Source organism: Mauremys reevesii, linkage group 3 (assembly GCF_016161935.1).
Source record: "Mauremys reevesii isolate NIE-2019 linkage group 3, ASM1616193v1, whole genome shotgun sequence".
Classification (NCBI taxonomy): domain Eukaryota; kingdom Metazoa; phylum Chordata; order Testudines; family Geoemydidae; genus Mauremys; species Mauremys reevesii.
The window spans coordinates 201,448,517-201,474,683 of NC_052625.1; the positions used below are offsets into that span (position 1 = coordinate 201,448,517).

The following is a 26,167-nucleotide window of genomic DNA, read 5'->3' on the forward strand; positions in this document are numbered from 1 at the left end:
CTGGTTATGCAGATAATTATTTTAGAGACAGGGAAAGCCAGGCCCAGAGGGGTTCCGTGACTCACCCAAGATCACACCATAAGACAGTGGCCAAAGTCTGACTGTCCGCAGGCCCCAGTTCTAGCCACTTGCTCGTGCTGCTTCTCCAAAATGAAGCTGAGGAACACAAGTGGAATTTCTGAGCCAACTAGTGGTATCTGTGATACTGACAAGAGACATGCGTCTGACCAAGTGGTTATTCGCCCATGAAAGCTTATGCTCCAATACGTCTGTTAGTCTATAAGGTGCCAAAGGACTCTGTCGCTATTGACAAGAGAGCGATGTTCTGTCTCTACCAGTATGTGAAGAGACTGAAAACCAGTTCCATCCTGCTCCTTTGCCAGGCTGGGAAGGGAGGAACAAGCAGAGCCCTAAATTTAGATTCTTCTTGAACACTAGACAGGAAACAGGGTACGTCTACACTGCCCTGCAGTTTGTGTGATGGGGGGTGCAAATAGCAGAGCGCACCAAAGTGCGGCGCTGTAACACCCCCCTGTGGACACTGCAGGCATGAACTAAAAGGTTCCTACTTTGCATTAGTGTAATCCTCTTTAAACAGGATTACATTAATGGCTCCTAGTTCTCACTAACGTAATCCTGTTTGCAGAGGATTACATTAATGTGAACTAGGAACCTTTTAGTTCATGCCTGCAGTGTCCACAGGGGGGTGTTACAGCGCCACACTTTGGACCGCACTGCTATTCACACCCTTGTCACCCGATCTGCAGAGCAGTGTCAACAAGCCCTTAGATCCCCTGTGGGACCAATATCAGGGTTCTGCAACAAACCATAACTCAGGGGATAAAATTAACAAAGGGAATTTTCCTATTTCACAAGCTAATAGATCTCTTTCTCCCAAGGGAAGCGGTGGGAGCCCAATGCTCTGGACAGTGACAGTAATAATGCTCATAAGCAGAATAATTTTTTTAATAACGAGCATCAGGGCAGACATCACTCACTCCTCACCATGGGACTCAAGCTTGCTTATTCTGCACGCCAGCAGATCCTGGGCGCACTGCAGAAGGTGCTGCAGTCGTCACGCCATGCAGCCAGTGCACAAAGCAACAGTGACTGCTTTTGGAGGGAAGTTGGTACAGTCCTCTTTAGCCAGTGGGATGGTCATTGTGACATGAGGCCACTCCAGGTGAGCAGAATGGGTAAGAGGGGGGGGACTACTGAGGCTTAATTATTTTTGATTGTTGGTACCTTCCCTAATATGTATGTGGGTTCATCTACACTCCAGTCAAAGGTGTGACTGCAGCATGTGTGGACATACCCAAGCTAGCTTTGATTTAGGTAGCTGAAACAACAACAACAGGGGAGCCACAGCAGCATGAGCTGTACAACCCTGCCTGAGACCCTGGGGATGCACTTGAGTGGTTAGCTCATGCTGCTGCAGCTTCACCGCTATTGTTATTTGAGCTAGCTTGGGTATGTCTGTGTGGTACAGTCATACCTGTGACTGAAGTGTAGTGTAGACACGCCCTGTGTGAGTCTCCCAGGCATACAGCTCAAATCCCTTCTTCTGCTTCCTCATCAAGTATAAACTCCTCATCTCCATCCCCTCTTCCACTCTCTGCTTTACACTCCTTTCATGCAGTCCCTGTAAGCCTGGAAAGGCATACTTATGTTTACTGGCTAGTTGAAAGTCAGGCTTTCTCCCTTCCCCACTGTAATGTAGAAATAATGAGGGGGGGGACGGGACAGGAAAGAGGGAAGAAAAAAATAACCCAAAGCAGAACAATGAAGCTACCTAGACCATCCCTCTGCCACTGATGGGCTGTCCCTGCAATTTTTTTATTTTTTATTTTTATTTTTATGGGGGGGGGGGGGGAGGAGAGGAGGCAGCCGTGTGTGGAAGAATGAGCAATGGTTGCAGAGTCTGGAAGTCTAATCGCAGCTCTATTGCCAATTCACTTTGTGGCCTTGAACAAGTCGTTTCACACTTGACTCAGTTTCCTATCTGTAAAATGGGGATACTATTTACCTACATCTCTGAAGGGCTGTGAAGATTAATTAGTTAATGTTTGTGCAGTGCTTTGAACTTGTACATGGCCAAGTACTTTTTAATGTCTAGACTGATTTAACCAGATCCTAGTCTAGGTCTTTGTCTAGTATAGGTTGATTTAACTATATCGTTAAAGAAAGACAGCATATAAAGAATAAAGCCAACGCAGAAATAAAACCCAAAACCTCAAAACCTTATTACTTAGCAATCCATAAATAAATAGTGCCATACACACATTAATTGCATCGCTCAATTAATATAATAAAATAATAATAATAATAAATGGAGATATACCTATCTCCTAGAACTGGAAGGGACCTCGAAAGGTCATCGAGTCCAGTCCCCTGCCTTCACTAGCAGGACCAAGTACTGATTTTTGCCCCAGATCCCTAAGTGGCCCTCTCAAGGTTTGAACTCACAACCCTGAGTTTAGCAGGCCAATACTCAAACAAGCATGTTCCCACTTCATAGAATGGCTGTCAAACGAAAACACTGCCCCTCCAAACCGACAATGGAATGCATACTTGTATAAAGGAGGTCGTTTTGAAAAGGCCTCTACAGAATGCCTTGAAATGGGTATGCCCTCCCAAGCTGATTCGGCTGCCACCACTAGATGGCACAGCATTAATGAAAAGCCTGCAAAAAGAGGGAAACTGAGTTCTGATGTATATAATTAGAGGGAAAAGCACAGTTGTGTGTAAAAAAAAAGCAGAAATGGTTTCATTTATTATATATATCCATATCCCTCAGGGAATTTTCAGTCTGATAGTTCTAATGAGAGAGGCTGAAAAAAACAAGGGTGATTTTGACACTGTGGAAAGAATCTTTGGGACTAGATGTAATAGAGAAAAACACAAACCTGCACAAGAAACAGACTTCCACGCCTAACCTCAGGTTCCAACCAAAACGATTACTATAATCTTAGCTTTGTTCCCAAAAGGAGGGTGAACCATACACCACCACCACAAATAAAACTCAGCATATTTCATGAGCAGCAGGCTAGAGAAGAGAACGTTCCCTGCAGGTCAAGGTTGATATCACTGGCAAGGCAGCATGAGGGAGCTCGCATTGCAGTTGTCTGAACCACACCTCGTTTGCAGTTAAATATAGAACTTCACTTTCCGGAACTATTGCTCCTCTTAACCTTCAGAGCATAAATATTCAGAAAGAAATTTAAAGAAAAAAAAAAGAAAGAAAGAAAGACCTTCTAAATCTATTGTCCGAAACCCAAGCCTAACAGCTAATCAACTGTCCTGGGAGAAATTCCAAAAAGCAGCAAAGACAGGAGAATTGAATTATAGAACCCACAAGCAGCATTCTGGAAATCCAGAATAAACTCATTAGACCCTTTGATACACATGCACTGTATATAACACAGCTTGAAAGTACACGCACAGGGCCTGATTCTGATCTCACATAAACTAGTTTGACACCAAGTGTACCTCCACAAGAATTACAGCTGATCTACACAAATCAAAACCAGGAACGCTGCCAATTGAAACCATCACGTTCCTTATGCAGTTCAAGAGCCATATCCAGAGTGGTGCTGAACGCCCATGACACCCATTCAATGCAGCAGTGGTACTAAATATGTGATTGCAAGATCCTTTGTATACACAGAAACAAACAAGCAAAAGGGGTGTGGAAGGGACAGTTCTGGGTGTGTCTTTGATGAAATTGATAAACATGGCATGTCGGCCGATCCTCATAATTCAACTATACTATGCATCTGTGACCAAAGACACATTTATCTTTGGCACAGCAGTCGGCGCTCACTTTAACTGTGCAAAAGCAACTTCACACTGTCATTCCTGGGGCAAATGGAGATGATGCATTTGGTTAAGGGGACACACCGGGTCACTGGAGCCATGATGCACTTTTAAAAAAAGCATGTCTTGCCCTTGGCCATGAATTGGATATCCTAGCCCACAGCAGAGTTAACTCAAACAAAGAGTGTACAGGAGAACAAAAACTGCACAGTAATGCTCATACAAATATCACATGTAAAAGCTAAAAGCATCCAATAAGAGCCCACTTAAAAGCAGCCACTATGCGCTCAATTGGACACACGAACAGCACTTTAGTGTTCTCCATGAGTGGCACATCAGAACTACTGGGTGCTATGAGGACACAAAACAATGGAACATGTGTCTAATCGGGTATGGAAAATCCTTTGGTCTACTGAGTTGGGCCAACTGCCTCCACTAGCAGCCAAATCCTAGAAATGAAGAAGCAAACCACCAGTATAAAGCAACTAGATCATTGTGCAATCTTATACACTATAAACAGAAGCAGAAAAATCCCTTCCTGTTCCCAGTGGTGATCAGCACTGGCCAGGCATCAGGAAACCTGCTTGTGTAAGCATGTATTACGAGTCATAAAATTGGTGGGCCCAGGACTGTGGTAACATGTAAGTGTATCCTGTATGCAACATCCCTGGGCTCCTACTCAGGTGTCTCCCTCGCTTTAGGCAATTTATTTGCACATGTCAGTGATTAGTATTTGTTTACAAAAAAACCCTTGCTGCACTGCAGCAGCGCCTAGAGTCAGGATCAGGGCACCATTGCAGTACACACTGTATAACCACACAGCAAAAGACAATTCCTGCCCCGAAGAGCTTACAATCAGAGACAAGATGCAAGGAATGAGTGTGGCAAAACAAGGAAAGAAGGTGCGGAAGGAGGGGAAAACAGCAGTGAAAATAAGATCAAGTGGTTACCTAGGTATCCTACTGCACAAGCTGGTGGTTTCTGATAGTTTAAACAAGGGGTAGGAAACCTATGGCACGCGTTCCGCCTTTGGCTGATTTTCAGTGGCACTCACACTGCCTGGGTCCTGGCCACCGGTCCAGGGGGCTCTGCACTTTAATTTAACTTTAAATGAAGCTTCTTAAACATTTTAAAAACCTTATTTACTTTACATACAACAATAGTTTAGTTATATATTGTAGACTTATAGAAAGAGAGCTTCTAAAAACTTTAACATGTGTTACTGGCACTCGAAACCTTGAATCAGAGTGAATAAATGAAGAATTGGCACACCACTTCTGAAAGGTTGCCGACCCCTGGTTTAAACAAACCAATTTTGACATTTTTTCTAATGCACAAAATTTGTCCCTCCCTTACTGAGGTACAGCCGAACCATTATAGACTGACTTCTTGTAGGGGTCAGAGCGGAGGTGAGTCTTGAGGAGGGATCTGAAGGAGAAGAGGGTAGTGTTTAGCATTGTCCTTTTGTTCTGTGTTTGTACAGTGCCTAGCACAATGGCATCTTGGTGCACAGCTAGGGCTCCTGGGTGCTACAGTCATACAAAACAAAACATAATAATCATTGTATGGAGGGAGAGATGTTTCCTTGCCCCAAAGAGCTTCAATTCTAAATCAGAGAGACCATACAGTACAGACACAGTGAATTAAAGGTCCAAGTCTCAAAGTGGTGCAGAATTGCAATACTTTGCTGTCACTTCCCAAATATCACCTTGCAGAGGGGACACTTGGTTCTTAAAGTACTTCACAACTTTTTGTTTTAATGCTAAACCTCTGACCCATTATATTTAAGGGACAAAGTAAGGAAAGGGGAAGAGAAAGGAAGAGGAAAACACCATTGGGGTGACTCTCCTACGGGTCTCACACTATACTAACTACTTGCCTAGTTAGTGCAAACCCCGCTGAAGGTAGGGTGACCAGACAGCAAGTGTGAAAAATCGGGACGGGGCTGGGGGGTAATAGGAGCCTATATAAGACAAAGCCCCAAATATTAGGACTGTCCCTATAAAATCAGGACATCTGGTCACCCTAGCTGAAGGCTATGGGACTCTGCACTGATGCAAGACTCTGCACTATCAGCTTCCAGTAAAGGATGGGGCCTTCCATTACACAGACTCTTCAGGGCAGGCACAGGTTTATCATTTAAGAGAAGCATTTATGAGGAACAGATTTAACAAACCACAGATAGACACTGGTGGAGTGTCAAGAGAAGACCTGGAGACAATTGCTATTTACTGACCCCAAGACTGCAAAGCCTCACTCCTGTGGATTATCTCATTACTTCTCCCAGACCATCCCTGTGAGTAAAACACGTTTGCTTGAGGAAGGGTGGCACCATTGGGCCCCAAAAGTATTTAACATTTGTGGTCTCAGCATCAGGCTGTCTCCTGCTACCAACTCCTGTTACGTGACAGAGCCCAGTGTCTGAGTGAAGGAAAGGAGAAGTGCTTTATACAGTGGAAGTGCACTCACAAATAGAGAGCACATATTTCAGAACCTGCAAGCGGCTGAGAGCCTCCATCTCCCCAGATTTCTTTAGGAGCTGAAAGTGTTGATCCCCTCCTAGAGGTGCACAATCACTTTGCAGGATCAGGCTCTTGCTATGTCAGAGTTAGGAGGCAGGCATCAACGCGCATTGGAGAGAATAAAGCCCTATGTGAATTTTTGAACGCCATATAGTTTGGAGGCATGATTGTGGCACTCACCAAGTGATCTGCTGGGTGTGCAAATGCCATCAATGCTATAGCGATGAATAGCTTGAATAGTTTGATTATTGCCGGTGCTCTAGGCACTTCAGCTGCCTTTATGAAAAGGAGCTGAACCGCTCCTTATTGCAACATCTCCATAAGATACATATCCTATTCTACTCCCCGGGGATGAGCTGGAAGATGGCATGAAAAGCACCTACAGCTTTTGACTTTCATGGTCTATGTAATCTCTTGTGCTTACAGGTTAAAATTCTGGGGTGTTTAATATTTTATTATTTACAATCCCTTAGTCTTCCTTATGTTTTAGAACACGTCTAGCAGGAAAATACTACACACAACAGCCCAAATGCCGCAGAGTAGACAGGCTTGGATATGGAGGTATTTGTCCAAACCCAGCAACATCTGCAGGATCTTTTGTGCCCTAACTGCAGATCCTCTTCTCAAAAGGGTTTGGGCCTGTTGCTGTATGGAGCTTCCAGATTCTCCTCTGGCTGTCAGCACAAGGTACTCACAGCCAAGTGCATTACCAGGGACTAGCTTAATGCCCGGTGCACCCCACACTCCAAAGTTGGAAGAACACTGAATGAGGGGAAAATATTGCCTCCCAGCAATTTAGCCTTTACAAGGAATAAGACTTACCCCTACATGGTCACTCTGTACACGCTGGGCCTTTCCCAGCTGCCAATTTAGGCACTAGAGAGATTCTGAAGTGAGCAGAGGGCAAAGGCAAAGCGTGCAGGAAGCAGGCAGACCTTGCTAGGAGAGTGCTTAATTTCTGCAAGGCTGAGGAGCTGGGAGTTCTAACGACCACTTGCTACTCTGCTTATGTACTTGAATGGATCTACCTTGCCCTGTACTGTTCCCTGCCAACATCCAGGGCTGTAACAGGCTTCTGGGCAGGGAATTTGTTACTTATCAGGCAAAGGTCTCTTACACAATACTGTAAATGGACAGGGTGCTGTACAAATGCCAGCATAAAATAGGATATTCGTTTTATCTGTTTGAGGTAGGATCTGCAAAATGGAAAGAGCTGCACAATACAAAGCAAAGATCCATCTAGACAGAGTCTGAATTAGCTTGAATGAAAGCTCCCTGGAAAGCTAAGGAAGAGCTGAATAACAAAGACCTGGAAGAATCCACAAACTGAACCAAGGGCAAGGCCTCCCGAGAGCTATGAAGAATGTTCAGCATGATCAAGAGGACTATGGCACGTAAATGCTTTACATGAAATGGGGTGTAATACTTCCTCCTAGTTCTCTGAAGGAAAAAACATGTCTAAGTAGCTAATTGGCTTGCACACTGCTGAAGCACACTCACGATAAAGCAGTTGTTACTCATCAGAGCAGGGACAAATAGTATCTCAATCTACTTCCGTTTAATGCACATCAAGGCCTTGGCAACCCCAAGGAGATACATACCTTTCCATAACTGCCAGGCACTCCTTTCTCCATGTAAACCGACTGCCTCGCCGTAGTCTGAAGGTCCCAGAGGTAGCTGTGACTGGGGGAGGTGTCTGTCTCCATTCTGGCTCTTCTATTGGGATTGGAGCAGGTCTCATACTTAACGTAGCCCCTAAAAACAAGAATAAATACTGTGTTTCCTAATGGACTGTAAATCTTGCTTCTCTTCTCAGTCCTGCTAATAAAGAAACAACTGACTGGGGAAGCCATTTAAGCCAAAGATAAAACACTACCAAACAAACACATTAAAGACACATAAGTCCAGATTGTGGCCTCTCATAGGCAAGAATCAGCAGTTACCCTGTTGAAATCAATAGAGTTAAACTGGTCTAAGTCAGAGGAGAATCAAGCATGGAGTCTTCATTATACCCACTTTGGAAGAGGAGATTTGACCAGCTTCATATAGAATGTCTGAGCTACGCTCAGCTGGGACCCATTCCGGCTTTGCTTTGTGTTCTTGTCAAGAACATAAGAATGGCAATAGCGAGTCAGAACAAAGGTCCATCTAGCCCAGTATCCTGACTTCTGACAGTATACTGAAGTTAGGCTTACCAGCCTGTAATTGCTGAGATTGCCTCTGGGGCCTTTTTTAAAGATTGGCGTCACATTAGCTATCCTCCCGTCATGTGGTACAGAAGCTGATTTAAATGATAAGTCACATACCACAGTTAGTTCTGCAATCTCACATTTGAGTTCCTTCAGAACTCTTGGGTGATACCATCTGGTCCTGGTGACTTATTACTGGTTAATTTATCAATTTCTTCCAAAACCTTCTCTAATGACATCTCAATCTGGGACAGTTCCTCAGATTTGTCACCTAAAAAGAAGGACTCAGGTTTGGGAATCTCCCTCACATCCTCAGTCGTGAAGACCGATGCAAACAATTAATTTAGTTTCTCCACAATGGTAGGGTAACCAGACGTCTCGTTTTTAAAGGGACAGTCCTGTATTTAAGCTCTCCTGCAGGTGTCCAGACTTTTTCTTAAAAACGGGCAAATTGTCCTGTATTTTCGGTCATCTTCTCCTCAGTACTGAAGGGGTCCTGCTGCTGGCCGGATGCCTACTTGCCAGCCAACGGCCCACCAGCAGTGAGTGGGAGGGTCCAGTGGCCAACAATGGGGGTGGGTGTGCAACGCTGGTGGCGGGGTGAAGATGCAGCGCACGGGCCTGGCCACTCCCCCTGCTGGTCTGCCAGCACAGCTCCCACTGCGTGCTGGCTCTCGGGCAGCAGGGCCCTGCCCCATTTCTGGCCGGCACTGGCTGCGCGCTGCAGCGGCTCGTGTGTGTGGGTAGGCGCCAGGCAGCGGCCAGTTACATGTCACCTCTGCTGCCCACCTATTGGCCCTTTATGTGCTCCCTGTCCTCTCCCTGCTTTGCCCCCGCCCAGCTCCGCTGCTCCACCACATCACCCCCCGCGGAGGGCATCCCACACCCAGCACTGTGGGGAGAACCAACCCCTGCTCGGAGCGCTCAGCTCACCAACAGCCTGGTCCGCAGGCTCCTTCCTTCCCCCACTGCCTCTGGCTGGGCCGCACCCTGGGAAAGCCCAAGATCCTCCAGCCCGAGACGCTGGCCAGGAGGAGCTGAGCCCTGCATGTGCCAAAGCCCCACATAGTGCTTCCTTCCCTCCCTCCTCACCCGCCGGGAAGCAGCTCCTATCCCTTTCCTCCCGCAGTGCTGAAAGGATGCTGCTGGCTACATTCCGGGGTGAACCCTGGCATAAATCTGGGTAGTGGTGGCATGTGACCTTGCCCCTCCCCCCCTCCAGCCCCTCCGTGTTGCCTCGGGAAGACATGGAACGAGGTACCAGGGGAGTTGGGTCCGTCCCAGGGGCCCAGCCAGACACGGAGGGCAGAGAGCGACAGGCAGGGTCAGTCGGTCACCCCCCGTGTGAGAGAGGAGTATGGGAGTGTGTGTGTGGATAGGGGTGTGTTTGTCACCCCTCCCTGTGTGAACCCTAAAAACTTAAAGATAAGAAGGTAAATAAAATCATCCAGCTACACGGTATTTCTTTTTAACAGGGGCTCAGTCAACTTGATGTTAATTTGAATGTTTGTTCTGCATAGTTCTGATTGATGTTGAACTCACTTGAATTCCAGTAATTTTAACAGGTGTCCCGTATTCAGAACAGGGAAATATGGTCACCCTATGCAATGGCCTTATCCCCCTTGACTGCTCCTTTAGCATCTCAATCATCTAGTGGCTCCATTGGTTATTTAGCAGGCTTCCTGCTTCTGATGTATCTTAAAAAAAATTATGCCATTACTTTTTGAGTCTTTGGTTACATGTTCTTCAAATTCTTTTTTGGCCTTCCTAATTATATTTGTACACTTGACTTGCCAGAGTTTATGCTCCTTTCTATTTTCCTCAATAGGATTTAACTTCCACTTTGTAAAGGATGCCTTTTTGTCTCTCTCTGCTGCTTTTACTTTGCTGGCACTCTTTTGGTTCTCGCACTATGTTTTTTAATTTGGGATACATACTTAATTTGGGCCTCTATTATGGTGTCTTTAAAAAGTTTCCATGCAGCTTGCAAGGATTTCACTTTTGGTATGGTGCATTTTAATTTCTGTTTAACTACATTTTTGTGTAGTTCCCCTTTCTGAAATTAAATGCTACCATGGTGGGCTGCTTTGGATATTAAACAACAGGGATATTAAATTGTATTATGTTATGGTCACTATTAGCAAGCCGAGATAAACACCTACAAGATCTCTATCAAGCATTCTTAAAACTACAATACCCACCTGCTGAAGTGAAAAAACAGATTGACAGAGCCAGAAGAGTACCCAGAAGCCACCTACTACAGGACAGGCCTAAAAAAGAAAATAACAGAATGCCACTAGCCATCACCTACAGCCCCCAACTAAAACCTTTCCAGCGCATCATCAAAGATTTACAACCTATCCTTAAAGATGATCCCTCACTCTCACAGATCTTGGGCGACAGGCCAGTCCTCGCTTATAGACAGCTTCCCAACCTGAAGCAAATACTCACCAGCAACCGCACACCATACAACACAAACACTAACCCAGGAACCTATCCTTGCAACAAAGCCTGATGCCAGCTCTGTCCACATATCCATTCAAGTGACACCATCATAGGACCTAATCACATCAGACATGCCATCAGGGGCTCGTACACCTGCACATCTACCAACGTGATATATACCATCATGTGCCAGCAATGCCCTTCTGCCATGTATATTGGCCAAACCGGACAGTCTCTACGGAAAAGAATAAATGGACACAAATCTGACATCAGGAATCATAACATTCAAAAACCAGTGGGAGAACACTTCAACCTCTCTAACCACTCAGTGACAGACTTGAAGGTGGCAATTTTGCAACAAAAAAACTTCAAAAACAGACTCCAAAGAGAAACTGCTGAACTCGAATTAATATGCAAACTAGATACAATTAACTGTGGCCTAAACAGAGACTGGGAATGGTTGGGTCATTACACTAATTGAATCTATTTCCCTATGTTAAGTTCTCCTCACACCTTCTATGGGCCATCTTAATTATCACTTCAAAAAGTTTTTTTTCCTCCTGCTGATGATAGCTCATCTCAATTGATTAGACTCTTCCTGTTGGTATGCATACTTCCACCTTTTCATGTTCTCTGTATGTATAAATATCTCCTGTCTGTGTGTTCCATTCTATGCATCCGAAGAAGTGAGCTGCAGCTCACGAAAGCTCATGCTAAAATAAATTTGTTAGTCTTTAAGGTGCCACCAGTACTCCTGTTCTTTTTGCAGATACAGACTAACACGGCTGCTACTCTGAAACCTATTAGCAAGCCATTCACCTATATTCACCTCTTTGACCAGATCCTGTGCTCCATTTAGGACTAAATCAAGAATTGCCTCTCCTCTTGTGAGTTCCAGGACTAGCTGCTCCAAGAAGCAGTCATTTAAGCTGTCAGGAAACTTTATCTCTGCATCCCGTCCTGAGGTGACATGTACCAAGTCAATATGAGGATAGTTGAAATCTCCCATTACTATTGAGTTTTTTTATTTTTATAGCCTCTCTAATCTCCCTGAGCATTTCACAGTCACTATCAGCATCCTGGTCAGGTGTCCGTAATATATCCCTACTGCTATATTCTTACTCAAGCATGGAATTACTATCCATGGAGATTCTATGGTACAGTTTGGTTCATTTAAGATTTTTACTTCATTTGACTCTACACTTTTTTTCCCACATATAGTGCCCCTCCCCGACCAGGTCTGTCCTTTTGATATATTTTGTACCCTGGTATTACTGATTATCCTCATCCACTAAGTATATCAATATCCTCATTTAATACGAGGCACTCTAGTTCACCCATCTTATTATTTAGACTTCTAGCATTGGTATATAAGCACTTTAAAATGGTCACTTTTTAGCTGTCTGCCAGTATGTAATAGAGTGAAGGGGGTGAAGAACCTCACATGGCTTAACCCTAGCAATGCTTTCCCTACATACTGTTAATGAGTGGAGAACCCAGTACCAGTTTTGGCTGTATCAGCTGCCCAGTGACTATTTTCCTTACTGAGGATTAGCACTCTGAGAAGGGTGGGAGTCTCTTGAAGAGTTAAAACTTTCTCCTGGGTAAGTCAGTAGTAAGTAAAGCACATCCCTGTTAGTCTTGCGCACACGGGGGCAGTGTCTGGGGAAGTTCCCTCGGCCCTACATGCAGTAGCGCTGTCTTCCCCCCTCACTCTATGCTGTAGTTTATTCCTGTGCAAAATATTTACCCAATTAAATGTAACAACATTAGCTGGTTGCACCATCATTTCAAAGTAGGATTTTGGCCAACTTTTACCAATGTTGGTGCACGAATTTGTACATTCTAATGTTTCAGAAAAGTATCTGACGAACACAGCCCTTCAAACACAGAATTAATGGGTCAGCAAGAGTGGGGAAATGCTAGTTCCCCTCTCCCCCCCATCCCCCAGTCTTACCAACAAACCTCCCCCTGACCAGGAGCTGGGAGAGCAGAGGCTCTCTCCACCTGCTCATAAGCAGGAAATTGGTTAGCAGTGCTCTCTCAGAAATCAGATAAAAATGAAAGTGGGCATTTCAGTGATGCTTAGCATCAAGGTAACAGCTGCAGAGTAATGATATTATGTTTCTTAGGTAAAGGAGAAAAAAATGAATACTTTTTTTTAGAGCATAAATCTGCTTCCATGTAAATCAGGCGTTGATGTTACTGAGCATAAAATGCCTTTTTGTTTTGTTTTGGATAGTGATAGCCTTGGTGGGTCAATTCACGCATTTCTCTTTTCCATGGGGCAGTATCAGTAAGAGCAAAATCCTGAAGTTGGCAGACACTGGAGAAATGTTTTGAGAACTGGGGATGAATATAGGCCACCACCTCAACACATGCACATGAGATCTGGCACAAGGAAAACCACACAGGAGCATCAGGTGCTTGGATCTCAACTGGTGATAGGGGAAGTGCTGTTCAGCATAAGCACTGCTGGCATGATCTTTGGTGAAGGAATCTGAGAGAGTTTCTCCTCTGAGCCCTTTGGTCACTTGTTCTTTTAACCTGCTGCCTCAAAGCATCACTCTGATGTTCTGCCCACCCAGCTCTGCTTCTATAGTTTCTCTAAAACAAAGGCACAGCATGTTCCATACTAAGGGCCAGATTCTTCAATTATACCAATGCACCTCTGCATGCAGATCTAGTTTACCTGTACAGTTATGGGTGTATACAAAAGCCTATGACAGATCACAAGATCTGGCCCTAAAACCAGCAGATTTTTAAAAGAAGGGATACTGCTATGGTTTTGGCTGAGCAGAGCCACAAAGTTGGGAAGCAATTAAGTAAAAGCTCTGAGAACTGTGCCTTGGTATATGCATCAAAAGGTGAGGAACTCTGTACATGAAGGGAGATAAATTGTGTGGGATAAAGTGTGGGGAAGGCCTATTCATAGAGCATATAGGATTAGCATCTCCTACCGTCATCCAATGCCAGATGTGACCTTGCAATGAAATGGATGGGACTAACTGGTTCCCTGGAAAGACCACATCTAGGTATCAGGGAGGAGTTCAGACTCCATCGCCCTTTCAGTGTTTGGCCTCTGTGCTGAAATTGCCAGCTAGGTTACCAGTTTATTTGTTGTTCCCTTTCCCCTAATCGCCATGTTCTTGTGTGTCTGTCCTTAGATTGAGAACTCGGAGGCAGGGACCATGTCCTCTTTCCACAGAGTTTAACACCAGAAAGAACAACTGGATCATTGATTCTGACTGCCTGTAAATTTCACCCTGATGCCCTTATGCTGAGCCCAATGACTTTAGTTAGATTAAAGAATTTCAGTCCTCAAGAGACTAAACTATTCCATGCCACTGGCAGAGAACAGGAGAGACCAATGTGTCACTAATGTCTGGGGTTCCAGCAACAGTAAGGAATTGATTAGGTGAGAGATGCCCAGATGATCCTAGCAGGCGATCTATGCCCTATGCTGCAGAGAAAGGCAAAATGCCCTTAAGGTTCCTGACAATCTGACTTGGGGGAAATATCCTTCCTGAGCCCAAATCTGGTGATCAGTTTGGTGATTTGAAACTGCAACCTAGACTCCCTGCAATTTAACAGACAAGCCTATCGTTTAGGTACAAGCTCTTCAGCGCAGAGATCTGTTTTCTGTGAAACGCTTAGCACACTTGATGCACTATTAAAGAACAATCATACCATTGCCACTCCAATACAAAGCTCCTGGGATAGCCAGCATCTTATTTTTTCATAAGCTTTTCTTTTAGAGCCAGACAAGGGCTCCCATGGCATTAAAATTATGGAAAATGCTACATGTTGCTGGCAACTGCCTCTCTTCAACCTGGCAGCACACACAGCCTTGTCCAAGACGACTACTACTGCCTTCCTACTAATTAATTGGCAGGAAGAAAAAAAAACCCAACAGCTTAAACGTGGGCAATCAGACCCCACATTGTAGTCTTAACACACCATTTCTACAGCCTGCCCGGCTCTGTCACAGCCCAGACAGAGAGAAGGTGCCACGGTTACTAAGCCATGAACATCTCACATTGCCCCCTGCTCCCAACCAATCTATTAAGGCCAACCTTAATTTTTTTATTTCAAAACATGGGCATGGGAAGATTTGTTAGAACAATGCAAGACTTCACTGATGCAGTAATGCTTAAATTTTATTCCAAAACACATTTATAAAGTGCCAAACAGGTGCTCAGCCCTTCACAAAACATGGCACGGTCCCTTCCCCCCAAACGCCCCATCTCAATAAAAAAAGCATCACTGTTAATTAGATTAAATGAAAGACATTCCAATGTCAACTGATCTTAATATTTTGCACTGATTATTTCTTTACACAAAATCTGCCTTCACCCTGATCTGCAACTGCTTCCATAAAGAAAAACACAAGCGCTAACACATAAAATGACCTGTCAGTTTTGCAGCATTATCATTAACTCCAATGTCCTCTTCTCCAGAAAACCACTTATCATCAAGTTGGGAGCAAGATTATTATATATAGTAGGAACAATACGGTCCTATTATTGCATCAGAGTTAAAACATTTCCGATAACTATTTTTATTTCATAACAAACTAGTTTACCTGAGGCTGTCTGAACAACAGTAACAAGCAAAGACAATAGAAAGATGTAGAGACTATCCATGGAGAAAAACTAAACAGCAAAGAACACATACCAAAGGCCAGACAAAGGTGGGAGCCAACAAAACTTTTGGAGGAGGTGAGCCCGCTTCTGTATTAATAGCAGCAAACATTACAAAATCTTCTTGTTCTAAAGCTTCAGAACACAAAATTGCTAGATTAGCAGATGCAGGACTGTATGCGAGTGATTTACAGCACAACCCACCTATGCAGCACTGCTATATAACTAAAAAGGAGAAAAAAGAAGTGTCTCATTTTTTGCTGTATTTCTGTTCTGTCTCTGTCTTACAGTAGCATCTAGAGAGACTATCATCATGTTGGTGCCATACACAAATACAGTAAGAGACAGTCCCTTCCCTGAAAAGCGTATCGTCTAGATAGACAAGTCAGACAAAGGAAGTATTATCCCCACTTTACAGATGGGAATGGAAGCACAGAGGGTTTAAATGACTTGCTCAAGGTCACACAGCAAGTGTGAAAGCCAGGGACTGAGCCCACATCTCTTGAGTCCAGTGTCTTAACCACAAAACCATCCTTCCTCTTGAGGTCCCAGGTTGATTTTATCTACCTTCCTGGCCCTTCAAAACTGTTCCTGTTCTACAGGAAGGGAGTGTCTTTTTCAATGTTACTCAGCTGAATTCAGCCTGAGAGATTCCAAAAAGGGACAGGTTCGTAGATATAAATTTACCTAAATAAGAATTAAACTGAGAAAGAGAAAGTAGCTCCCATGCCCCACTGTCACCAAAGAACCCCCAATTCCCAAAGTGACACCACAGCTCAGAGTAAACAAGTCCCAGAAGGGAAATGAATACAGTTGTCTTTCCAGCTGATGGCATTGTAGAGACAGGAAGAAGAAAAACAGACAAAACAAAGCAAGCCTCTCTGTAGAAAGTTAGAAAATGGAAAAGGTACATGCTGATAATTTAATTTTGTGAGTTCTTCGGAAAAAGGGCTGTATTTTATTGAATGGTCGTACAGCACCAAGCACAACGTAAGTTTCTTCAGGCAAGAACCATATCTCTGTCTATATGACGTATTCACCATTAGCACTCAACCAATACATATTAATTATCCACTGGCTGGCCAGTCTGGACTGCAATACAATCGGTTGCGTGGCAACAGCTCAAAGCAGCGGATTGTCCTAAAAAAATTAAAAAATCCCCTCGAGTGGAAAATTCGAACAGCTATGGAAAAACAAAAAGGTTTTTCCAAGTCTCTCTAAGTAAATTGAATGTTCTGTTGGTCCTAAAGGGAATTTAAAGGCATCAATGCAATCCCTTGGCATAGATAAGTGTCACTTTGTCTTTACAGTACTTGAAAAGGCTGTGTAAGGTCCCTTATGAAAAACCAAAATTAAAAAACCCCAGTCAGCAGCTGTTCAAGAAAATCTCTCCCATGCCAATACAAAAAGAAAAGAAAAGAAAAGAAAAAAAAAACCCAGACAAGTCCTCAGCCAGTCAGACAGTGAAGCAGAACTTTAGAGTTTAACCTCAATTCATTTTTTCTCATCAGAAATCAGTTCTGAGGAGTGAAGAGACACATAGGAACATATGGAGGAGGAAGGTGTCACTGCTGAGTTCAACAAGGACTCTCTTAGCATGGCCCAGAACACTCTCTCACAAACAACCCTAGGCAATACTAGCAGAAGGATCCATAAGGTTATAGGAAACAAATGTAAGCAGCAGTTTCAATCTTCAAGAGAGGCCGTATCCTGTTTCTCAGCTCTTTCCAAAAGCTCCAGTCCTCTTTTCCTGTCAGTTTTTGGGCCATATCTTCTGTCAAAGGGGAATTTCTGGGAACTATTCCATGGGGTTGAACCTGAGAATCTGAAGGCAGCTGATGCTAAAACTTGTTCCCAGTAACCTTACAGATCCTTAGACAGTGCCAATTGCAACATCAACAGGGATTGTAAAATTGGTGTTCCTCACTGATCACAGCAACCTGTCAGCACCTCCCTCCCCTGGGCACATTCACTCTCTGAACAGCATTTCCAGATGCTTGAGAGAGAGGACAAAACTCAGAACTGTGTGTCTGAAACTAGCTGACCTTAAATTAAAGTATTCCTGCACCAATTAATGTATGAAGCCTCTTTATGTGCGGTTTACACACACAGCACTGGTTTTCAGAATCTGGTTTTACTGGTGGGACTTAACAGAACTCAGACTTTTGGAGCAAAGTGAACTCAGACAGACACTGAGTTTTGATTCCCTTTAAATCAATTACATTTCAAAGGGAAGACCGATGGCACAGGGTGGGTATAAGCAGGCTTCAGATTAAACAAAGGAAAACCGAGGCTGAATAGTATCAAGGTGGTAGCCAAGGACTGTGGGATTGTCTGTCACAAGAGAGTAGTGGAAGCCTGGGTCAAGCAAGAAACTACAAGGAAGAGTCCTGCAAGGGGACAGACTAGATGATAACTTCACAAGTAACACTTCCATCCCTTATTTCTGTGATTTTCTACACCCACAATTTAGTTAGAGCAATGGAGAACTTTACTTTTCCTCTTTATAGCTGAACTCTCTCTTGATTTTTCAGAGGAGAAGCAAGCAGGCTTTGCAAGACAAATCTTGACACCATCATATCCCAACCACAGGTTCTGGGCATGAGCCAAAACCCATGGAAGTCCACTGAAAGACTGGATCTGTAAAAAGCGACAAAGAGTCCTGTGGCACCTCATAGACTAACAGACGTATTGGAGCATGAGCTTTCATGGGTGATACGAAAACTTATGCTCCAATACGTCTGTTAGTCTATAAGGTGCCACAGGACTCTGTCGCTTTTTACTGAAAGACTGCCGTTGATTTAAGGGGCTCTGGATCAGGTCCTTAAACCTCCTGTTGTTAGTTTATATGACACAGCTATTTTCAGTGCCATGGCATGTTTAAAGTTCCCTTCTCTTGATCCAACAGGGCTTATCTTTTATTTATACTGAGAGGCTGAGTGTAAATTTAAAGCCAGCTGATCACACCTCCAACAAGACTTCATATTCCCACACTTTCAGAGGGTGTGAAAATGAGCCAAGCAACCAAGAAACAGGCCAGAGCTGAACAGCTGGAGAGGCAGTGCTCTGGGTCCTTGCTGCAACCAAGAGTTTACACTTAAAAACAGTTCTGTTCACAAGTAGGCTTAGCTCCATTCCTCCCCCTTTCCAAAAAGTGACTCAGTTACGGGATGCCACTTCTTGGAAGACGCTTCAGTTCAGCAAGGTGAAGTGAACAATCAGTGCCACTCGCAAACATGACCCAGGGATTATTTCAGAGGTAAAACCTTAGCTTGTTTTGTTTACCAGGGTTCGTCTTCTCAAGCTGGTACCATCTGTAAAATGCCCTTTTCTTTTGTTCACTCAGGTCTGACCCCTGCTGCAACAGCCAATGAGAGATCCGGCTCTGGCTGATACCTACAAGAAAGAAAGAAAGAGAGAGAGAGAGAGAGCGCTTTTGTTCTATTTAAATTTTGAACGGATCCAGTGCTAGTGAAAGGTACTGGCCTAAGAGGCCCAGAAACTGAAAGCTAATATTTTATACATAGAAAAGGTACACGTTTCAAGCTTCCCGCACAGCGTCCCACCAGTGTGCCTCAACTTTTGCCCTTTATTATTTTTGACCTGACTCAGCCTCCATACCCACAGCAGGCAGCATAGTCCAGCAGTTAGTGGAAAGTTCACCAGACTTTGGAGTGAGGAGATCGGGGTTTTATTCCTAGCTTGGCCACTGACTCTCACAACATGACTTTGAGGAAATCATAACATTGTGGTGCCTCAGTTTACCCTCCATAAAATGGGAATATTGGTACTTACCCGTCATAGTAAAGTGCTTCGAGATCTACAGACGAAGAAGGTTATTAAAGGGATTATGATGATAAAATGTTTGCAGTGCATGTGGAGCTTGACAATAAGGTGAAAATAGAACAGCAGTTTGAGATATACAGATATTAGTCCAACAGAAAATGAAGTCATTCACCTACCAAGTTATAGCTCACATGCCAGAAACAAAACCAAACCAAGCTGTCAGATGATAAACCGCTTCCAAACACTATTTAACTGAGCTGGATTAGACCCTGTGACCTAGAGGTGAAAAGTTCCATCTCTCTAAGAGAAATTTAAATCAGACTTGCATAAAAATAGTAAGAGGAGAAAATTTTCCAGAAGCTGAATATTATTTTTCCAGCGTGAAGTGGAATGCAGGATCAACGTCGGCATTCCATCCATTAACACTGAAGGACAAATTAATTAGGACACAAACCAAAACTAACCAGTTTCACAAGTAAAGAAACAGGACTCAAAACCTACTCGGATGAGAATCACATACTCATTGGTGATCACCACAAGCTATTCCTTATAATTCAGTGTTCAAATGGCTGAAGCAGAAGACTAACAGAAAGGGCAAAGGAAATGCCAAGGGTGCATTCTCAACAAGGCTGTTCAGCCATTAGAAAGGGTTAACAACATACAAACTCTCTTGGGGATTAAAGTCCTAGGAGGTGCTCACAGTAACAATATATTGCTAAACACCACCTGTGCCAACACCTGTTCAGAGTTATAATACACAACACGAAGACTGCTTTTCATGAGGTAATCACACCTTCCTCACCCATCTTGTGATCTCATGATCATATTTAACTTACAAGAAATAGGTCCCTGGAGTCTTACATTTTTTCTAATAAGGGATTTTTTCCTAACATGTATTTTTGAGTTAAACAAAGATACTAATAGCGTTTCAGAATGATTCAAAATCTCAGGGGAGTCCAACTAGGTTTTCAAAAATCATAGTTATGTTCCTAACTAGCCTGCATTATATATAATTCTGGAGCTACTAAATTTCATTTGTCCTGCAGGAAAAGGGTGGGTTTGGTTTTTTAAACAGGAACTCCTTTGTGTTCAACAGAAATCCTTGTGCAAGGATGCGGGAGAGAAATTGAAGGCTCCATGAATATATTCTGACTGGCTTGCTGCAGGCAGGACTGTATGCTTTTATTGTATATCCATTTTGTATTCCCAACCAGCCTCTCTCAGGGACTGCCTCTGTCCTCTCTATCAAAGATGGTGCAAAAAGCAGAGACAGTCCCACTTAGTCATCCCCAAGGTTGAAATCCTGTCAGCTGGAAGCATGTGCTCAGTAAAGGGACCTGGTTCTGAAACCTGTGTCCTCTGGTGTTCCATCACAGTCGGTATCAGGCCGCTTTTTGAGCACAGTGCTACATGACTTAAGCGTGTGGCCTCTCAGTTGTGGTTTCTCAGCTGGATGAGTTTTGTCTGTTGCTGGGTGAGGGTAGCATTAGTTTATTATCTGGTTTTTAAGTACTGTGGTCTGCCTTTAATTATATAATAAAAATATTGTGTGTACAGCTCTTTGGTAACAAAGTAGGACATAAAAGCAAAGTATCAGATACTACAGTTATGGATACAGAACATATTTTCATAATAATACATTCGGGCATCCACGCTTTGCCCGAGAGGCTGCACTGGGAACTTGCTACACTTGTTTTGTATAAAATAGTACAGATTGCAGCTACCTAATACACTAGTGCTGCCTGCAAATGTTAATAGTAACCTGGTCTAGTGGGTGAAGCAAAGGAGTGAGAGCCAGGACATTGGGATTCTATTCCCAGCTTCACTACTGACTCATTGTGGTCTTTGGTACGTCACTCTGCAGTCAACCCCTTTCTGTAAAACAGAGCTTTGTACGGGATCTTGAAATGCACAGATCAGAACAGTGTTCTTCCACAAATTCTATGCACACTACTGCAGGTTCCAACATGACATGCTCTGTAATGACTACTGCATCCCAGGACCTGCACTTCAGAGTGCTGTGGGCTGCATCTCATCTATATCAATACACTAACTCCAGGTAATCACTCCTGTTGAGAATCAGACCCTTTTCTCGCTGTCCACACAGCTAAAATTCTTGTTCAGGCCTCATATCCCAGTCTTTGTGGTTTCCCCAACACCCACATCACCCTCAACCCTCCCATCTCCAGCCCATACAAAATGCAGCTGCTAAGATCATCTTCCTTGCTCACTGTTTCGATCAGTCAACTTTCTGAGTTCTCCATAGGTTCCCCTTTTTCTACCGCATCACTTTCAAACTTCTTGTGATCACTTTCCTCCCCAATTCTTCATCTCTCTTTGTCAGTTCAGATCGGATGCTCTCTGGGGCAAATATTGTCGTTTCCAGTTAGAAAAATGCTAGCACATTTTGGATGCTAATGCAAATTAAATAACACTTTGTATTTATTAAATGCTAACTAAGGCTACTGGGAATTATTTCCTCTGTGAAATACACAAATTTGACTTGTCAGTTTTTATTATTTGTATCAAGATCAAGTCTAGAGGCCCCAACACTGAATATACTACACAAAGCAAGAGATGATTTCTGCCTCAAAGACCTTGCTGCCTAAATAGACAAGTGTTATTATACCCATTTTACAGTTGGGAAACCAAGGCAGGCAGAGTGTGACTTGCCCAACATCACACACAAAGTGAGTGACAGAGCCAGGAATTGAACCTAGATCTCTTGAGTCCCAATGTAGGGCCTTATCCACAATTCCATCCTTCTGTAATTTATTTTTAATGATGTCCTCGTAGCAAAAACAAATAACAAAAAAGATTATTTGATTGTGATACAGTTTTTAGTTCCTAAAAATTTGGTTTTATACAGTGGACTCACCAGAGCACTGGGAAAGGGATGTTTCTCAATCCAATCCAGTATCATCCAGTTACATAGCTTCTAATACTGCTATTTCAGGAAATGACACTGGCAGGAAAAAACTGCTGCCAAAGGCAAATTCATGAAGGTAATTATCAGGAGCATCTAATATCCGGCTGTCTGGAAAAAATCTCTCAGACCAACCCATGGCTCATGAGGAGACCTAGGTCCTTTGGTCTCTGAGCCAACAAGCCAGGAGTACTGTACATCATGATGAGGGCACTCAGCTTTGTCACAGAAAACTCCGGGGGGAGAGGCAGTCACAAAAGAGCCAGGGCAAATTTTGATAAGTTTGACATTTTAATGAATATTTGTCACTTGCCTGCAATTCTGTCCCCCTTCCTGCTCCTCTCCATGCTCCCACTTTGCCCCTGCCCTTTCTTTCTGACAGGTTTTTTCCCAGACACACTCCCCATGGCAGGTTCCAGTTCAGAGATGATGATGATGATGATGATAACCCAGAGGTATTTCCCTAGACTGCACTGCTCCTTGGGCCACATCCCGCAACCAGATGATCTGTGAGAAAATTTCCCTCCCACATGACAAAGAGGCAGCAAAAACCAACACCAGGAGAAGGCAGGCAGAGGGACTCGCTACTCTAGTGTGTTCAGTGCATACCTGCTCACAACCCTGGAGACTGCTGCTCACACAATCCCCTAATAACTGTTTTTCCCCTTCCTCTCACAGATGGGTGCGTTCATCCTCGGTGGCTGTAATTTTTATTTTTTCTAATGTCCTTTGCAAAAAAAGTATATAGAAGCACCAGGAAACTATGGGATTTGGACAGTGCTTAATTCGTAATGAAAAAGGTGCTGGGGCTCAAACAATTAGGTGCCGAGACTCAAGCAATTTTTTTACTTTCATAACTGACACAGCAAGCCCAGAGATGCTGGGACTATGAACTGCCAAGCCTAGAGGTGCCGGGGCTCAGCTCTGGCAAGCACAGGCACAAATTAAGCACTGGTTTTGGAGGAGAACTGACTGATTTTATGCCTTTATTCTTGTGTTTATAATAACGAATCCTGGATTTGTACAATACGTGCCTGCAAAGAACATCGATCAACTTTGTACGTTAGCAAGGTTTGTTTGGAGGAAAGGTGCAAAGATCAAAATCATGTTAAAATAAATCCTCACCTGTGTCACCACCACCATCAAATATTTTAAAAACCTGTTTCTCACCATTTATGCTGATGGATAACTTTTTCAATTCCATTCAGTGTGACAATGGAACTACTCTAATCAGTTTCATTTTCTTCATACTTGGTTTTGCTATGTGCGCTATTCCGTGTTGCTGTGTTTGGCTTTCCAACACTGCATGGATGATGATTATTTGTGCTAGGTTCTGTACATATCATAAGAGATGGTTCTGTTCTCAAGAGCTTATAGTCTAAATAGTCAAGACAGAGAAAGGGTGGGACAGGGATGAGCCACACAAGTAGAATGAACAGAATGATTGTTGACAAACATGTTAGGAAAAAACCCTTTTCGTTATATATTTTTGAAATATAGCTGTCAGGGACAGTACTTGGTCCTGCTGTGAAGGCAGGGGACTGGACTCGATTACCTTTCAAGGTCCCATCGAGTTCTATGAGACAGGTAGAGCTCCATATTAAACATATTAACTGAGAGGATGGCTGGGTGGCTAGGCCACTAGCCTAGGATGCAGGAGACCTGGTTCAAGTCCTTGCTCAACCACAGACTGCCTGTGTGACTTTGGGTAAGTTACTTAGCCTCTCTGTCCCATAGTTCCCCATCTATACAATGGGGATACTAGCAGCACCCAGCCTCAGAGGTGTTGTGAGCACAAATACATTAATAATCTGTGAGGTGCTCAGATACTTTTATGGCCCCCCCATTAAATATATACATAACACATGTATTAGGTTTCATAAACCTACACTTAAACTCTGACCCCCCCCCAAATTCACACCCTACATCAGGGTCCTAAATTCATTGGCAGCTTCCTTTAATAAGTGCAGAAAAACACTCTTTGCCCTACTGCAGGGGATCTCAAACTTTTTTTTTCTGGGATCTCCTTTGAAAACATTTCAGGCTGTGACGACCCTCCCATACCATGTTATCCTGATTTCTGCACTGCTGATGGTGGCAGTGTAACCTTCAGAGCTGGGTGCCTGGCCAGCAGCTGCCACTCTCGCAACCCCCCCTACAATAGTCTTGTGACTCCCTCTTGGGTCAGGACCTCCAGATTGCCCTAGGACCTATAACCACTTAGTTCAGGGGCAAATTTTCAGTGCTTATCACAACAAATTTCATACGTACCCCTCTTCGTTATTGTTAACGGGGATCTGGCATCTCACTCATGGCATGCAATGCTGAAAACCTACCCTTGAAGGGAGTAAAGCTGCAACTAGGTTAAAGGAGTTTCAAACAACAAGATGGGAAATTCGGCAGGAACTATTATTAGCTCCTGTTTATACTGTCATTTTTCTTATCAGTAGAAGATTATTTATACAGCTCCCAACCCAGGGGCTTCTTGTTTATCTTATTACTGAAACCATTAAAGAAAGTTGCTATAAAAAGCAGCTTCTGTATTTAGTACAAGCGCTAGTAAACGTTCTGCTGGGTTTTGCTCCTTATCAATCGTTTCTTTATTTCCTAGTCACCATTTCATAATTTCCTTTGCCATTTTTCACTCTGTTCTCTTCTGACAATACAGAAGACTTCACTGTGTGCCTTCTGCATTTACTACTCCATGTCAGTTTTATTATTTGATCACTTCATAAATTTATGGTAATTAAAAAACAAAACAAAACTAAGTAGGGGGACTGTGGTTCAGCTTGAAAGGCCTACATTGTACTACCTCAACAACGGAATTCAACATTCAGCTACAATTATATACGTTTTCTCTCCCCTCCTTCCCCCCCCCTTTGCCGGCGATGGAGAAATAAAAGGAAAAAGTCATCGCTTGCTACTGCAGATGCATAGTAAACAGTGTATTTTTTTTTGTGTGTTGTGCCTTTTGTACGAACTCTATCCCAAAACACTTCACAAAAATTAAACAGGATCCCAACAAGGGCAGTTGGGATCAAGGGTTAGAGCAAATCCGAGGCTGGGCGAAGCGGAGGAATTTGCAGTCAGGTTCCTTGGCAGAGTCAACACCAAAGGTCAGAGTCCAAGTGAAGTTTCAGGGTACGGGTGAGGAGGCAAAGTCCAAGGCAAGCCAAGGTCAGAGCAGGGAGCAGAAATTATTATGGCAACTGCAGAAGATCCACACTGTTGCCTGGATACTTCCTGGAATGCCCCTTGGGTCTGTATAGGGTGGGGAGCCAATGAGGAACCATGAGGCTGCGGCTTGTCAGACCCCTTGGGATGGGACTGCCCATGGTCTGTGTCCACAGCAGGATGTTGGGCCATAGAACACAAGCTGGTTACAGCTGCTGCTGAATAGCATCATGGAGATATTAGCAGCATGGCAGCTCTACAGACCTGGGTTATAGACCTACTGAGGGGTGTGTCTCACAAATAGCTGAAGTAGAGGTAAGATTAGGCAAGGGAAAAAGGAGGTTTTCAGAGGAGATTTTAAATGGGATGGAGGAAGACAGGAAAATAGTCCCAAATGGCAGAAGATTGAGCAGAGAAGACTCTCGCATCAAGAACAACAACATTATGTGACAAGATGGGGAAGAAAAAAAGGGGGTCTATTGCTGGCAAGTAGAAGGAGATAAAGAGTCACAGCCTCAGCTGGTGCAAATAAATTTACAGCAGCTATTCTGAGTTACATGAGCATAGGTCAAGTTACTAGGTCAAGATCTGTGATTTGAAATTGACACATACACCACGCAGCTAACAGTCACTCACTCATGTGCTCACCCCTAACAACCCAATTGT

At 43.7% G+C, this 26,167-nt stretch overlaps 1 protein-coding gene across 8 annotated transcripts in view; it reads right to left on the reverse strand.

Moving 5' to 3' along the window:
• The window catches only part of HMBOX1 (homeobox containing 1), a 147,131-nt gene that overhangs the window by 35,313 nt on the left and 85,651 nt on the right, over positions 1 to 26,167 (reverse strand). For all 8 annotated transcript variants that reach the window (XR_005595931.1, XM_039529435.1, XM_039529441.1 and 5 more), the window contains exons 5-6: positions 18,901 to 19,011; positions 7,940 to 8,093 (exon numbers count right to left, since the gene is read on the reverse strand). Coding sequence is in view for 7 of the 8 variants with exons in the window: in XM_039529435.1 (XP_039385369.1) it covers positions 7,940 to 8,093; positions 18,901 to 19,011 (265 nt within the window). In the remaining variant the exon portion in view is untranslated. The remainder of the gene's footprint in view (positions 1 to 7,939; positions 8,094 to 18,900; positions 19,012 to 26,167) is intronic.